Source organism: Pseudochaenichthys georgianus, chromosome 24 (genome assembly GCF_902827115.2).
Source record: "Pseudochaenichthys georgianus chromosome 24, fPseGeo1.2, whole genome shotgun sequence".
Lineage (NCBI taxonomy): Eukaryota > Metazoa > Chordata > Actinopteri > Perciformes > Channichthyidae > Pseudochaenichthys > Pseudochaenichthys georgianus.
In genome coordinates, this window is record NC_047526.1 from 14,678,926 (window position 1) to 14,694,999 (window position 16,074).

The 16,074-nt window shown below is 45.8% G+C and overlaps 1 protein-coding gene and 1 long non-coding RNA gene across 2 annotated transcripts; both read right to left on the bottom strand.

Annotated features, from left to right (window-relative positions):
* Positions 1–1,620: 1,620 nt before the first annotated feature.
* lrfn5b (leucine rich repeat and fibronectin type III domain containing 5b) lies at positions 1,621–13,235 on the bottom strand. Its single transcript, XM_034075710.1, has 6 exons — positions 12,661–13,235; positions 6,754–7,670; positions 5,823–5,997; positions 4,630–4,963; positions 3,415–3,715; positions 1,621–3,301 (listed from the first exon to the last, which is right to left on the bottom strand). Exons 2-6 carry the CDS (start codon positions 7,642–7,644, stop codon positions 2,618–2,620), a joined length of 2,385 nt encoding a protein of 794 aa, XP_033931601.1. The 5' UTR covers positions 7,645–7,670; positions 12,661–13,235; the 3' UTR covers positions 1,621–2,617.
* A 711-nt stretch (positions 13,236–13,946) lies between these two features.
* On the bottom strand, positions 13,947–16,045 carry LOC117439729 (uncharacterized). The gene is made up of 3 exons (XR_011642628.1): positions 15,764–16,045; positions 15,546–15,644; positions 13,947–14,685 (listed from the first exon to the last, which is right to left on the bottom strand). It is a non-coding gene; the product is annotated as an uncharacterized lncRNA (long non-coding RNA).
* Between the last annotated feature and the right edge of the window lie 29 nt (positions 16,046–16,074).

Below are 16,074 nucleotides of genomic sequence, written 5' to 3' on the forward strand. Positions count from 1 at the left end.
CGTCCTGTCAGGAGCGAGGGGAAGTCACACAAAGGATTGAAAAGCTCATTAGCAGTGACAGCATCAAATGGATTTAATCAGCAGAACATTGAGGCTACGATTGAGAGACGGGAGATGGGGGTGGGGGGGGTGGTTAATCAAAATTCCACGCTCGAACCCCCGGTGGCATTTGAGCAGCATATCAAATCCAGCCGGAGAGATGATGGAGGATTGTATGTGCGTGTGTGAGGAAGGCAGGTCAGACTCGGAAAGATTGGCAGGTTCAGCTCTCAAGTGGGCCAGTGCCGGGGAGGGGTTGCTCAGGATCTTGAGTGAGTCAGCGTGATGCAATACAGAAGACTTGGAGGAGCTAAGGCCAGGATACAGGGGTATGGAGAAGCGGGTCAAGCGTGTGCGGTGTGTTGATGGTGGGGGGGGGGACGTGTGGTTCAGATGTGGCCACAGGGCTCACCCCCCTCCTGATGAGGTCTGTCACCGCACACTCGACCCGCTGCTGCCCCCTCTTCCTCCCTCTCACCCCCCTTCTGAAGGGGCACTGAATACGGAAAGTCTGGCTTACAAAGGATGCTCTTTCCTCCTTCCCTTGCTCTGTCTCGCTCTACATTCGCTCTCACCTCCCTCCCTTCTCTCATTCTCCGTCTCTGAGCTGCCTCCCCTTCTTCTCTGCACCTCTCTATTCCTTCATCTTCACCCCTGCCTCTCTGCCTCCCACCCTCCTCCTCCTCCTCCTCCTCCTTTGCCGTATTTGTTTCACAAAACCTTCCATCAACTCCTCTCTGCTTCGCCTCCTCTCCTCCCCTCGCTCTCTGTTTCTCTCCCTCACAAATGCATCTATTATTAACACACACCTCTGGCTTTTGCCAAAGACTGAACTAAGGTTCAGGGCAAGCTCCTCGGCATTTTAATCACCCACAATGAGCAAGAACATCCGGAATAAAAGCAATCACACCTGCTTCTTTTGGTGAAGGCAATGCACGTGTTCCTGGGACACAGTATGCAGATCATCCTGCGCCATGCTGTATTCTCATCCCAATGCTGCGTCCCTCGGGGCTTCATGCTGAGAGAGGCACACCAGTGCATGTATGGAAAAATCAATCAGGCAGCAACCGAACACAGAAATACACGAGGAATCAGAGCTTGTATTCCAGCAAATAATGCATATCATGTCAGTCCTGCTGTCAGGGAGACCTTACTGTAACTGTAGAATTAGTCGTGCACGGGTTCCCACTGCGGAGGTGGTGTCTAACCTCCCTGCAGCAGGTTTCTGCAGCGGCTGCCATCCAAGTGCTCAGCGAGGCGGTGTCAGGAGAGCAGTGAGAAGCGCAGGCGAGAGGCGTCCCCGGTGACTAGCATGGCCTCTTTTCATCTTCTGCTTTCCCCCTCTCTTTGAACAAACACAAGGGCAGGGATCTGTGAGAGATCCACAACTCGCAGAGAGGGGAATTACGCTGCTGCAAGACGACTGAAACCGCAAAGTCATTACCGCGTTGGCTGCCAGGGCTTACTGAACTAAGGGATGCTTGCTTTGTGTTTGAGGGGGCTGCTCTCTAATTATGATGTGAAAACAGTTGGGAAATCCACCAAGCTGAAAATGAGATAAGTCTGAGTTTGTCCCTTTTATCACTGTTTTATTTATACTGGTAAACATCAAACAGAAACAACAGCAAAATCAAGAGCTGACGTCCTCCCATACTTGTGATTATCATTTCTCTTACATCGACAAGTTCATTTACAATGGTTGTCATCTGCGTGACACGATAACGCCAGTAAGTAAAAAATATGGAAATATGGAACCATTCCTCTGCATCTCATCGTCGCGTAATATCAGATCACTATCCGCACCTGTCATGCTGTTGGTGTTGGTGCAATTGTCGCTCAAATCAGGCATGACAGGAATCCTATCAGAGTGGAGTCATTATGTAATTATGTGATAAAAATGTATCGATTCAAACCGGAGGGCAGTATTAGGCTGAGTCGACTTGTGCCACACAAATACTGCATTGTGCTGTTTGGGGGTGTCGGATGGAAAGATGGAGCGCTGTCTGTCTACTACATTCTGTTCCAACGCCTCTGGGATGTAAAGCACATTCATAAACTCTCCATCCACTACCAAGGTAATTAAAACAAGTCACCGTCTCTCTGTAGAGCTGGAGACTAGAAGCATGTTCAAAGTCTACAGAGATTGTATCACTTTAAGTAACAGGCAATGACACTGAGTATAATAACCCCCTGCATGTTTCTCTCTTGGTTATAATACAGTATGTCCAGATGACTGCATCCAATACCACATGAACACCTATGGTTGTACTGAAATATACAGCATCTCACACAACTAAACATTTTTTGTACATGAAGTTGTTTTATACATCGTTGTGCCTTCCGTCAAAGTCTCGTCAAACGCCGTTACAAAGACGACTTTGATAGGGTATACGGTAGAAAACATATTTTTGAAATGTTTCCCAATAACCCTGTGTGCCTGCTTTGCCCTCATATATATGAGAGAAGCTTACAGGTCCGTCAATAGAGAGCACAAAAGCTCAAAATGAGGCATTAAATCCCTTGTCTGTTCCACAACGGGCCACAAAGAAACGAGGGACCGCAGGTGATAAACTCCAAATCATAAAGTGCTCTCCAGAAGCCACTCAGACTTGGAGAGCTTGTCCCTGGCCCGGTGAATGTTCGTGGAGCCGTCCAGCTGCGGCAGCTCCACGCTCATCGACAGGCTTCTCTTGGAGCGCAGGCTGGCCCCGGGTTTGGGGTAAGCCACATAACAGTGCTCCACATATGAGTCAGCGTTCAGGGAGTGCCTGCGGTTCACCCTCACTCCCCCTGCGGGTACAGTCATGTAATGTCGAGGCGCTGGCTGGGGCCGCGGACCCCTGGGTGCTGCGGTCCATTTGTTGGTCTGGCCAGGAAAAGCCAGTGCGACGGCGGTGTTCATTTGAACCTCTGACGAGTTATTCCGGTTCATGTTATCAAGCTCCACATCAGCCCGGCGAGCCTCTGAGGGTTTGGGTGGAGCGGTGGAGCGTTTGGGCCGGGGAGCGCCAGGGGAGGCCGGGTGCCAGCTGTGAGTGGCAGCAGAGTTGGAGACAGTGCAGTCTGGCATGGTGGCTTTGGTGGAGGCTTCAACGGCGGGCTGTTTCTGCTTGGCTGGCTCCGGAGGCGGCAGGGAGATCCGGAGGCACTCCTTGTCGTTCTTCTCGGGACGCAGGACCGGCTTGGAGAGGGACTTAGGAACCCCACAGCCCTGCAGCTGCCCATCACTGCTCAGTGAGCGAATATCCCCCATCTCTAGAGCCTGACATGACCCGAGACAAGTAACAGAAGAGAGACAAAGTTAAAGCAATTCTATTAGACACTCCTGATTCAATATCATCAGAAAGAATGAACACAAAACACAGCCAAACCGACCTTATCTGTATCTCCTTGGTTACACACCCTGTAGCGCACAATGAGGAAGATGATAAAGGCGAGCACTGAGGCCACAATTATCCCTCCAATGATAACCACAATGGTGCCGCCAAGAAACTGGGACTGCATGAAGTGGCATCTCAGGTACTGCGGCTCTGTGGTGAAGTGGATACACCCGATCACCCTGGTGGCCGTCAGCGAGGTCACCTGGTCATCGTAAATGGCCAGCACACACAGGTCGTAGTGCGTTCCCGCCGCCAGGTTGTTAACCGTGATGCTCTTACTGGTCGGGGGTATCATTCTGTAAAAAGGAAAAACAAAAGCGTGATGACACAGATTAGGGAGAGTTACATGAAAAGAAACCGAAGCAAATCAGATTATCCAGTTTATTGTGTCGAAGGGATAAAATGATGTGACAATCATTTATCTCCCAGGGGTTATTTAAGATCCGTCTAGGCGTAATCTTTTGTGGCATTTGATTTTCTCCAGCGTCTTTACTGATAAAAGGTTGCTTTCTGTCACTGGGGAAGCAGGTTTTGCTCTCAACATCAAGATTACAGAGGCAACTCCCTAATGTGTCCTGATGTCAGTAGTCACTGCCAAAAACCATATGTGTACTCGAGCAAAGTTTCTGTGGAAAAAAGGGGCTTGTGCGACGATCCTGTAAAAACAGTGATAAGCACTGAATATGGAGTTAAAGAGGCCAGAGATGAAAGAGTGCTGTGTACGCCAGTTTCTCAGATGTGCGAAAGCCTCTGATGCTTCTCGTGAAACACTGGCTGACTACTCTTTCATCCTTCTATCAGTCCGCAGCTTAGTGCTGACGTTCTGTTTTGATTTTGTTGATTAAGCATTATCAAGGTTTCGCACAAAGTAAATGATACAGGGGGATTATGAGTGAAAGAATACGGAGTAAAACACAGCGCATTAGTCTGTCTTCCTGATGGGATTAATAGACACCATCAAATAATAATGCCAAAATCCAGGTCAAGTTCCTAATGACTAAACATCCAGATGGATTTAAGCAGACTTTAAAGGTAAAACAGGGATCAAGGACTTCTTAATATTATGAATCCATCTTAAATGCATTGGTATACATCCAGATAAAGATGTAAGGTTTGTTTACTGGATTAAATGGTGTTATTTGGCCCATATTTCAACGTTCTAACTAGCTCTAACCTTGTTTAACCCAGCAGGCCAGTAATAATTGTTTACCTGTAAACCAGTGAATCATCATAGGTGCCATTATACTGGATCTGGAACATGCGTATTCCAGGAATACTCCTCTGGAAGTTAAACTTGACCATGGCCGAGGTGGACGTGGCCTCAGCGATCACTACTTTCTTCTCCTGGCTCGTCTTCGCGTTCCCCAGAGGCAAACCTCCAGCCTCTACCCCCGTTTTTGTCACTGTGGCGATATCTGATGACCCGGGGTCGGGCTCCTGCTCTGCGACTGTGTTGTTGGTGATATGAGGGAGTTTGGCAATGACAAGATCCACCGTCTGCTGGGCTTCACCTGCCGGGTTGGAGGCCACGCAGGTGAAGGAACCTAGAACAACAACTACATTGATTAATGTCCATCCTTTATTAATTGGAATATGATGTAGTAGTGCCCTGAAAAATGATATATATTTGTATCTTAGCATAAAGAAATGTAGGAATTCAGACTTGTTTGCCTTCCTGCCAAGAGTTTGATGATAAGATTGATACAAATGTTCTGTCTGTGGATATAATGCTGAAGCCAGAGACTGGCACCTGTCCCATATTTGTCCACAAGATTTTAAATCTGGAGCCAGCAGCAATTTAGCTTAGCTTAGCAAATATACTTTAAGATAAGCAGAAAAGCTAGCATTTCTAATTTCAGCAGGAACCTACCAGCTTCACTAAAGCTCACTAATCAACATATTATAGCCCTCTTACTTAACCTAAACAAAACCCCAATTGTAAAAGCAGCAAATGGTGGAATCAATAAAGTTTATAACACTGTGAGTATGCTTACGGTTAGCTTTTTCCTTCTGTCTAAGCTAATCAAAGTTTAGTGGCTGCTTGCTATACTTTAGCTTCATTTATAATATCATAATTTATTTATGAGATAGTATAATTTTTCTTATCTAACTCCCAGCAAGAAACCAAAAAAAGTTGCCATTTTTAAACATTTGTTGATTTACTCTTATAAAACAAAAAGGTCTAAGAAAGTCAAAAGTTGGCAAAAGGATAGCTAAATGACTTTTAGCCAACAAGGTGAAAAAGTCATTTTTGTATTCCGTTGTGGCTTTAATCCAACGCTCTGAACTTTATCGCCTGATGTCGACAAATACTTCAGCCCTAAAGCCTTCTGCGAACATGAGCAAACAACTAATTCTGTTCAGTCAACAACTCAGGCACAGCCCTCGGGGGTGCAAACAGACCGGAGTCCTTGACCGTGCTGATGAGGATGTCCAACGTGCCGTCTGAGTGGACCGCGGCCCTGGAGGAATTGGACATCAGGCGTCCATCAGGGGCGATCCAGTGGATAATGGGGTCGGGATCCCCCCTGGCCTTACAGCGCATTGTCACACTCTGACCCTCCAACGCGCGCAGCTCCTGAGGCAGAGGCAGGAACGGCGGTTAGTGGGAGGACTATGTTTAACACAGAGACACAGTGGAAAACCCTTTGTACAAACAGTTACCATATGTGCTGTAGCTTTGGCTTATATATTATTGTAAATGCTCTTATTGATGATGTTGTGTGTATTCCCTATACATATATTCTCCGATTGATCATTGTCATGATATTGAATTATCATGCTAATGAAGGCAAGATAATCAATGTGACGGTACATCGCAGTGTATGTGATGGAGTCCAAGTAAACACCATTTCCTCTGCAATTATGCAAAATAAGTCTACTGAATGTAAATGAGAGGAGCTGTAGTTATTTGGCAAGGATTTGATCACATCATTTAGTTTGGATGCATGAATCAAGGACTAAATCACTGTAAGCTTTCCCTGTGTAATAAGAGCTCAGTGCAGATCCTCATGCACCTGCAAAGAGCTTTATTAAAATGGTTACTGAAAGATTCTGCTCAAGAAGTTATCTAAGAATTCTATCACAGGCCAAGGTTTGATCACATGTTTTAAGTAAGTCCAATATATTTGACATTATTCCGTTAGCTGAGCTACCCAGATGAGACCCACAGGTCTTGTGAGACTCGTCTGGTTCGCAAAGCTAACATTGGGTGTGACAGTCAAAGAAAGTGCCACCTAGGATTAACTGAGGCAGAGTCTAACGTCTGGCTCAGAGACTCTAACATTAGTGAGTGTTGTGTCATACAGTGCACGGCTCCAGTTGGAGGTCATACCTGAGAGTGCCTGGTGATGAGAGGAGGCTCACACAGGAACTCTTCCTCTGAGACAGTCCAGAAATAGCGCCCGGCGAGGTGTTGCGGTGAGGCACAGGTCTCCAGATCATCCTCCCTCCGCAACCTCCGCAGCCAGAGAAGCTCACAGTTACACCTCAGCGGGTTCCCTCCAAAGCTCAACGCAAACGACGTGGGCCCCATTATCCCAGAGGTGGCCAGGACCCCGGCTCTTTGGAAGATAGGGTCAGGGGGAAGCTTCTGGAGCTTGTTGGAAGTCACATCCAGCCTCTTGAGCTTCTGCAGCCCCGAGAAGGTGCCCTCTGGGATGTAACCGAGCATGTTATGGTCCAAATTGAGCGTATGGAGATTGGACATCCTCTGAATGGCCACCCACGGCGCACTTTCCAAGTTGTTGTAGGATAAGTCCAGCTCTTCCAGCGCTGTCAGATCATTGAAGGCCCCGGTGTGTATGTTTGCGAGCTGGTTGTTGTTGAGGTTGAGGTGGTGCAGCTTGGACATGCCGCTGAAGGTGTCGTTGATGATGTGGGACAGACGGTTGCTATCCAGGTGAAGGGCTCGCAGGTTCTCCAGGTCCTTGAAAGCGAGGGGTGCGATGGAGCCGATAGTGTTTCGAGACAAGGTCAGGTCCACCAGCCTTGTCATGTTGGCAAAGTCTTTGCGTTTGACGCTGGTTACAAAGTTATCCCCAAGACGCATCTCCACCGTGTGCCTGTCGATGTTCGGGGGCACAAACAGAAGACCCTTTTTGTCGCACAAAGTTGCCAAGTTGGGGTTGAGGACCTGGCAGACACAACGTTTGGGGCAGACCTGGACTTTGTGGGCCTTCACGCCCACACCGAGGACTATCAGGTAAACCAGGAGGGACTCCATTTGGCTTCTCAGTCAGGTTAATACACCTAAAAAACATCCAAGCAAAAAGAGAGAAAGAGAAGTGCCTATTACTCTTTTAGCTGTTTAGAAATGCAAAGCAGGAATTGTTAGCTGTATTATAATCATCACAATGTAATTTCTGTAGCTGGGTAATCACACAGCAATAAGAGCTCCCCCTTTAAAACAGGAATTGGAGATTCTCCTGTGTAAAGCTTTTTTACGCTAAATTTGAGGCACACTCATTGCTCACAGCTCGGATTTCAGACTTGTTCTCCAAATTCTCAGCGGTGAACTAAGAGAGTCGATGCCTGAACAAACAATAAACGCTGTGCAATTAGACATGAAACTAATTAGTCACCTGCAGACTTGAGAGCGAAACATCCCCAGAAATCGTGTATGATGTTTTGTGACAGCTCTAAGTAAGCCCCGACTCGCTTATACTTTTTTGATGTGATAATGGCAGTCCTTTTATGTCGGTGTATAGAAGGATGAAAGTCTAGACTGGCAGTTCAGAGCCTCGTCAGAATTAGACGGAAATCTCCCAGGATCGTATCACCAATAGGAAGGGATGATTGGGCCTCAGCGAGTATGTGCTATGCCTTGCTATCGATTTTCTCTCTTGCTCTCTCTGCTGCTACTCTTACTTATGACACAGCCGAGATGGGGGATAAGAAAGCATCCATTTGATGATTCCTGAGACCTTGTCAGGGATATAGCATGTCATAAAACTAAGACAGTGGAGATCAGTTCACAGCTCCTCAGGTGCACCCTGACCGTGTACTAGAACGACAGCGACATTATCCGTGATTATTTTAAGAGCTGACTTTTAGTGTCATTTAGGTAGAACATGTATCAGCTCTCTGGGTGTCCGGTTACAGCGCATAGAAAGACACACAAATCCTATCAAACACAGGGAACAAGAGATGCAATCCCACAACTGTATTAAAAATCCAAAGCCTAACCTTTAAATACAGAAGAGAATGGCTGAGTTATGATTATAGCTGTCTGTGGTCTGCTGGTAATGTCTCCATTGTCGACGCAGGGTCTTGGAGAGAGTGCATCAAATTCTGGCCTCAGCAAAGAGCTTGCCAACTGAGCACCTTCATGCTTCCAAAGCCTCCGTTGCACCGCAGCTGTGACACACAACTGGCAGCGTATTAACCTTGAAAGTCAGAGTGTGCGTGAAAATATCATAGAGCAGAGAAAACATCACACGGAGTGAGATTGACACGCTGGCCATGTGGGGCAAGGTTTTTAACGTAAACCATGGTGGCATCCGCCTAAAACAGTTTTGACAGCTGGGTAAAATGTATCACAGCTTTTGACAAGGCGGCAGGAAAGAGGTCGAGTTATATGGCCCATCATAGCAAAGGGAGGGAAGATATCATTGAAGTGAGAGCGCTGGACGTGACATTTTCATAAAAAGTGCTGATCGAGCAGCGATGAATCAATGTCTGTCTCGGCCCGTTTTTACAGGGGACAACTTTACCAAGTCACACAAGAGCCCCTTTCTGAGGACCTGGGGTGCAGTGGTGCCGAGATCTGATCTGCTGACAAATGGACTGTGGAGTCAATAATAAATGTTGTTGCGACCCTTTAAGACTTCTTAAAGGTGGCAGACGACTTCCGTGCCAAGCGCTGTGATGCAAAGTGTAGTAGCCCAAGGTGGAGTATAGAAGATGAGATGTACATAAGTTATTTCATGTGTGTGTGTGCCAACCACCTTCTGCTCTGACTGTGAATGACACGGCCTCTGGATGTGCAATGAGATGGAGCGGACCTGCTACTTCCAGACGTGATATTGATTCACTCTGTGGAGATGGGTGCTTTTTTTCTTCGCGCTGCTGAAAACTCAGCCAAATGTGAAGAGAATGGTTGCCACGGTAATCCCTACAAACCTCCTTCTGTCAGGACAAAAGGGACAGCCCCCTCGCTGCTGAGAAGGGGCAGGCAAATGTCTGTCGCCGTCCCCCTGATATGCATTTCATTATGGTTGTTCCACAGGGACTTGCACTACAGGTTGCACTCATCAGGTACATGAACAAATAAGAAGATAATCAATCAATGTGTTCATCAATCACACAATCTTTTAATGTCCCGCCCCCTGCCAGAAAATCATTATCCTCCAGGTTGGGCTGTTTATTATAATGAGGTGACATGGGAGGGCCACAAATAAACAAGAAAACAGATAATCTACTGATGCATTAACCATAGTCTCCCTCATAGTCAATCAAATGTCCGTTTACTACCTCTGAGCAGGTCTTTTCTCCCTCAGAGGACAGAACAGACTGACAGCTCACACCCACACTCACACACCGGTGGGTGGATGTGTGCCTAATAGGGGTCGCTCACTACACAACAACCCCCAGCAATGGAGACAGACATTCATGCTTAGCAGCAGCAGCAGCAGCAGCAGCAGCAGCAGCAGCAGCAGCAGCAGCAGCAGCAGCAGCAGCAGCAGCAGTGGACTGTAGGAGAGGATATCTCTGGTCTCCCTGGGGCAGCATTCTGAAAAGCCTTATGCAGCACACTGCATGCCAATCGTTTGGTGAGGTAATGGGGGATATGTTTTCAGATGGTCTAACTTATGCTGTAGCTCATGTGAGAAAGACTGCAATCCACGTCTGGGCAGGGAATCAGGGGAAGCAGGCCTGCGAGGGGAAGTTAATGAGATGGAGTCTGCCTGCTATGCCTCCACGCAGGCCGTAAAGCGTGGCACATGGCAACGACTCGGCGAGGCTCACCTGGGTTACTCTCTGAAAATCTGCCGGACGTCTGTCGGCCAGACATAAGCTCAGTTGTGTCAAGGAGGCAAACTGATGCTGGAACATGATGGTAAAAGGGTATCGACAAAGCAGGGAAATGGGTCCTCCGCCTGCTTGCTTTATGAGCCCAAATGGAGCTGCTGCTGCTGCTGCTAAAGGGAATCGTATTCGGACTGAGCCGCTAGAAATTCAGTTTTGTCGGGTAAACGCTCGTGTCCAAACATCCTGACCAAACACTGATGCCTTATGGAGCGTCTAGCTAACACATGTGTGTTTGTGAATGAGTGTATGTGCCGTGATACCCTTTCCCTACACCGCCTGCCAATGTTAGAATGAGATAGCTCTTGGGTGACAGCCCTGATGCCATGGCAACACAGAAAACGTCAGTTTTGGGTGTGATGTAATCAGTGGCACATTTTCAGATCACCTTATATTATACAGGAAAAAAGCCCTTGGTAATTGGGGTGCTGTTTGAAGGCTGGAGCAGACTCATTGTGTGTCGGATATAAAGCAGGTTATGCACTCAGCTAATCGGAGACAATGTTTTCCCAGGGTTGTGCGTAATAAAACTAAATGACTTGATGTAGCTCTCTGATGTGAAATTATGTTTCAGGCAGACCAGCTTGTGTGTGTTTGTGTGTGTGTGTTTGTTTGTGTGTGCCAGGGGTACAGCATACTAAGCAGACCCCACTGCATCAATAGAAGTGCTGTTCATCAGCATTTACAACTCCCCCTTGCAATTCCAAGTGTTTTCCTTCACACGGGAAATTCTGTGATACCTTAGGTATCCCATGACAGGAGCGTCAGTCGACAAACAACAGTAGAAAACATATTTTAGATGCTGTCTTCTATCAAAGCAGGAGACTGAACGGGCCAAATTGAGATGCTGATCACTGTTTCTGGATCTAAATTCTTTCACCGTTGTGACGTGCCCTGATGTGAGAGGCTTATGACCTGGGATTTTCTTCCGGAAAGAGCGATGCCCGAACACCACCTCAGAATATCAATATGCCTCCTCATGTGAATCTTCTCTAGAGTATGGCTGTAACGCATGTAGACTGTCAAATCTACCATCTCACCTGCAGTTTAAGGTGCAGAAGTTTACGATAAAAGCTACATCTCTTAGGAGAAGAGCCTTAATATGGTAAGATAAGGAAAGCAGAAATGTAATACATGATCAAAATACATTGAGTCATTTTCACTCTTTCAAAGACACTGGATCTTGTTCTACCTCACACAGCAACACAATGGCTAAATAATGCATAATCTTCCCTCTTCTTATTGTGTTGTGCAATGAAAGGAACTCATATACACATCATCAGGTTAAATGAAATGATGTGAATGTCAAATAACCTCAAGTAAGTTTAAAATCCTAATAAAGGCACATCTTTAGCAAAGACAAACGGTTTTCTTGAGTAGAGTAAAAATTGGGGTCAGCGAATGTAGAGCCGGTCTGCAGAACAGCCTCTGTGCTGCTGAGGAACCGTATCACTTCTCTGATATCAGTGATAGGTACAGCACTTGATCTATATCACTCCGTGCATTAAATGATCAGTAAGAGCAAATAGAAGCAGCAACGTTAGGCGTGGGCCTGGTTTTTACAATGGTGCCTGAGGCACTCGTGAATAATGAGATATGTGATAATAACACTCGACACAAGACAAGGCCATCAGGTTTACCTCAACCCTTTTATGAAAATCACCATGATCACATTTCCACCTGTCTTCATCAGTCACCTGGCAACACGCCCCCCACCCCCCCTGCCCACACAGTCATTATCAATTGTGTTACTTAGGCTAATTTAGTCTTCATCACACCTTAATGACTGGTGTGCATCAGTTTAACCACAGCAAGCACATCACTGGATCATCGGTGCTGATAAAACAAACAACAACACAAAGAAACATCTTATCCTGCACGTATTCAGAGAGCTGGCTGGATGATGGCAACATTATGCATGAGTCTCACTTTCACCTGTAGGGAGGGGAAAAGCAGCAGAGAATGCAGCCAAGTGGATACTACAAATAAAATTGATATCTAATGGCGATGAGAAGCAATTGAGGCGATTTTTTTGACCTTGCGGTGCAGGTCCTGGGCTGGTGGAGCCACAACCCCTGTCACACGGAACCCTCTGAAGCCTTGCATATGGTCCTGAGAGAACTACTTCAAGTCAATATTGCGCCTCTTGGAAATACAGTCCCCCAAAAGAGTTGCCTCACTCAAATCGCAGCCTGTAAATGATAGAATTTACCTTGCCGATGAAACACCAAGCCAAGTCAGGGGAGGGTGGGTTGGAGCTGATTTCCTCTGGGAGCATTTCTGAGAGCGCCTTGCCAAAAATGGGACCGTCCGTGGTGATAATTCAGGTGTCCCGAAAACACGCGTCTTGGCTCCTATAACATGTGATGGCCTGTGGAACCAGCGATGCCCTTCAAGAAATCCATGGCCAGCATGTTAAAGGACGACTCCTCTGCGATCCGCTCACATCGGAGATATGTAACTCAGCTTCTCCCCTTTGGTAAAAAAAAAAAAATGGAAAACGCAGCCCAGAGGGGTCCCGTTGTGGCTGTGAGGCTGCAGCTGTGCGGGATCCGCGTCTACTGCGCATCCGCCTGTGTGCACCTCCAAGAAGAGAAAACGCCTTTGTAGCGGCAGGCTGCTTTAATATCTCCAGCGCTGTGTGTGTGAGTGACTGGTGCTGTGCTGAATCCAGCCAGATGTTCGTATCGCTTTCACGGGCTTTTGCTGGCGACGCAGGGCTCAGTGCGAGTTAATCCAGATTGAGTGAAAGGTTGCTGGCGCCCCCCTCCTCCACCTCCTGTGTCATCCACCGACCCGGCTCAATTTCTGACCAGAGGTGCTGTGCTCGGAATGTTAATCAGCGCGCACCGAGCTGCACATAGACCATTTGTGTGCATAGACAGATGCAGTGCCTCCTAGCCTTACAGGCAGGCATCATCATTTATTCATGTAATTGGACTGCACAAAACGCATAACATTCTATTAAGAAAAAGTAGGCACAGACATGTTTAGATGTGGAGAGAGGAGATTACACATACATGAGTCGGGCAATAACAAGGTTTAAACAACACGGTTATTGGAAATACATCCTTTAGGAAAACATGTGGTGCATCTGGTCTGGATAAAGACAACTATAGCACATATCTGAATAGGCCTGCATGTATTACATAGATTATTGGCAGGAAAATGTTGAGTTGGCTGAAAGTATAAGCCCTGCTCTTGGGTCTGCCCATCACTATCTGATGCAGTGATCCTGTGGCCTTTTGTGCAAGTTGGCAAAGTAAACAGTATATTTACATAAGTGTGTTATAGTACAGAGGCGCTGGAGACTTCTTGGACTCATATGGGGTTTTTTTATTCCCAAGAAGAATGACCGATATCTCCTGGGGCCTCCTGGCGCTGTGAAAAAGGTGCCTGTTGTCATCCACAGAATTACCCAGAGGATTTCTACTCCAGATCAATAGCTCCATCCAGAACAAGACATTTACTTGAGATCAATTGGACTAGTGGTTTAAGCATGGTAGCAAGAGTTGTTTACTCGGGCTGCAAATAACAAACATGTCTATCTGTAAAATATCAGGAAAGAGTAAAAAAATACCCATGCCAGATTCTCAAATCTAATGTGTTTTCCTGTTTAGTCAGTATTAAACACAAAGATATTCAATTAATTCATATTAAAAAATCTGAAAAGCACAACATCTCTATATATCACATTATATATATATAGCCTATTGTGATTTACATGAAAAATCACTTAAATTATAAATCAGTACAAATAAAGTATACATTTGGCAAGTGTTGCATCTCTGATTTGAACAGTTTATAATTTCATATTACTAATATTTAATCTCGAAAAAAACTCTTTCACTCATTTTTGCCACATGCACAAAAAACTACAATAACAGTTTCTTCACCAGCCGCAACAGCAGACAAGCACTTTTGCTGGTGGGAAGTGTTAATGTCAAGGCCTGCGAGTGTCTCAATCGAGTCATCAGGATCTGACAGTTGGTGGAATGAAGTGACACTGACATGACTTGTTTTTTCCTGCACTTTACTGTAATGTGATTCATGTCTTTCTCTCTCGCTGACGCATGTCATCCAGGAACTGCTGGTAGGTGAGATTGTCCGCCCAATCACCTGTCCTGCTCTTTATTTCCAAGAACAAGCCCCTGCTGTCCCTTCGAGGGTCAGCGACGCTGTGACTCCACGGGGCCTCTGTGATCCCCAGAAGCTCGCGAACACCAGCACAGATGACCTGCGGGGCACAGCAGGGTTGAGTTCTTTGATCAAGTGTGTTTGCACCCATATTTAACGAGGTGTTCCCACTGAGAGTCAATGTGTCTAGTCTTTCGAGGATATTTCAGAAAGATTGTGGTATCATGGGAAGACAGGTTAAAAGGTCACACTCCCAGAAGCATGAAAGCATGAAAGGATGAACATCTCAACTCAATAGAGCTTACAATCATTTACTGGAGCTATTTCATTATCAGTTCAAACTCACCCAGAGAGACATGTTGTTTTTGTCTTTTTTGGTTTGATAGATAAACATGCTTTAAGCCAATTTAGCTCCGACCTCAGGGAGAAAAACAGTAGCTTTTACTGTGTGTGATACAGAGGATCTGAGGCGCTGGTGGCAGGATGCTGTGTTACATCACACAACTTTAATTGGATGTCACATTGTTTAAAGAACGAGTGTTAAAGGTCCAAATGGAATGTGTGAGTGAGTTGGCATGACACCAGATTCAATGTACAGTCCACTTAGTGGAGAGATATTTGAATACAATTGAGGTGGCAACTCACAATTATTTCAGTTATTGGTTAACCTTGTTGTTGTTTTTCTTCTTAGTTAAAGGCCATGACAGAAGTTGCTGGATTGATGGTCAGCAAATGCTTGGGATTTTTTATTTAAGAATTAGGCTTTGAATCAATAAAGCCAAATTGTTTCAGCAACAGCAAATAAGAGTATTTTTTACATTGCCATCATTATCTTGGTGCCCCACAGCCTGTTAAACCTGCCTTGATCATTGTTACTTTGATATAACAAGTCTCCAATATCAATTTAACAATCAGGCTCTTCTGAAATAAAAAAGAACTGAGTTTCTGACTTTGAAATACCTTCATATCTTTAAAATCTGTGATTCCAAGTCTTGGCAAGTAGATGCAATTTACATAAATGAGCTTTCTTCCAGTGATGAGGTTCTCTGTGAAACATGCCTGCAACAGAAATGTATAATGAGGTTATGTGAAGTTTGGAGAAGGGAAATATGACATAGGGAGCTGGGAGGCTCATATTCAGCAATTCGCCTGTCTAGTCAGGCGAGTTGGTTACCTACTTTGTATTGTGGGAATCCTAAAGACTCAATCCATCTTGCAACATCTTGACAACTCCAGTGAAGGGACTCCATGTTGCCTGTAAGCATGTTGCTATGGAAACTGTTACCTGTTACTACTCACTAGGTGTTATTACGCGTTTCTATCACAAAATATATAATTTTGAAAATAAGTAAGAAAACTAGGTCTAATTTCTTACCCCGGAGTTACAGAAGTAGCAGAGACAACTCCAAACCGTGTTTATGGGAACAGCCAATCAGCTTTTTGTAATGTAGGGCGGTTGGTGAATTGCGCACAGTGATTGGTTTTTAAA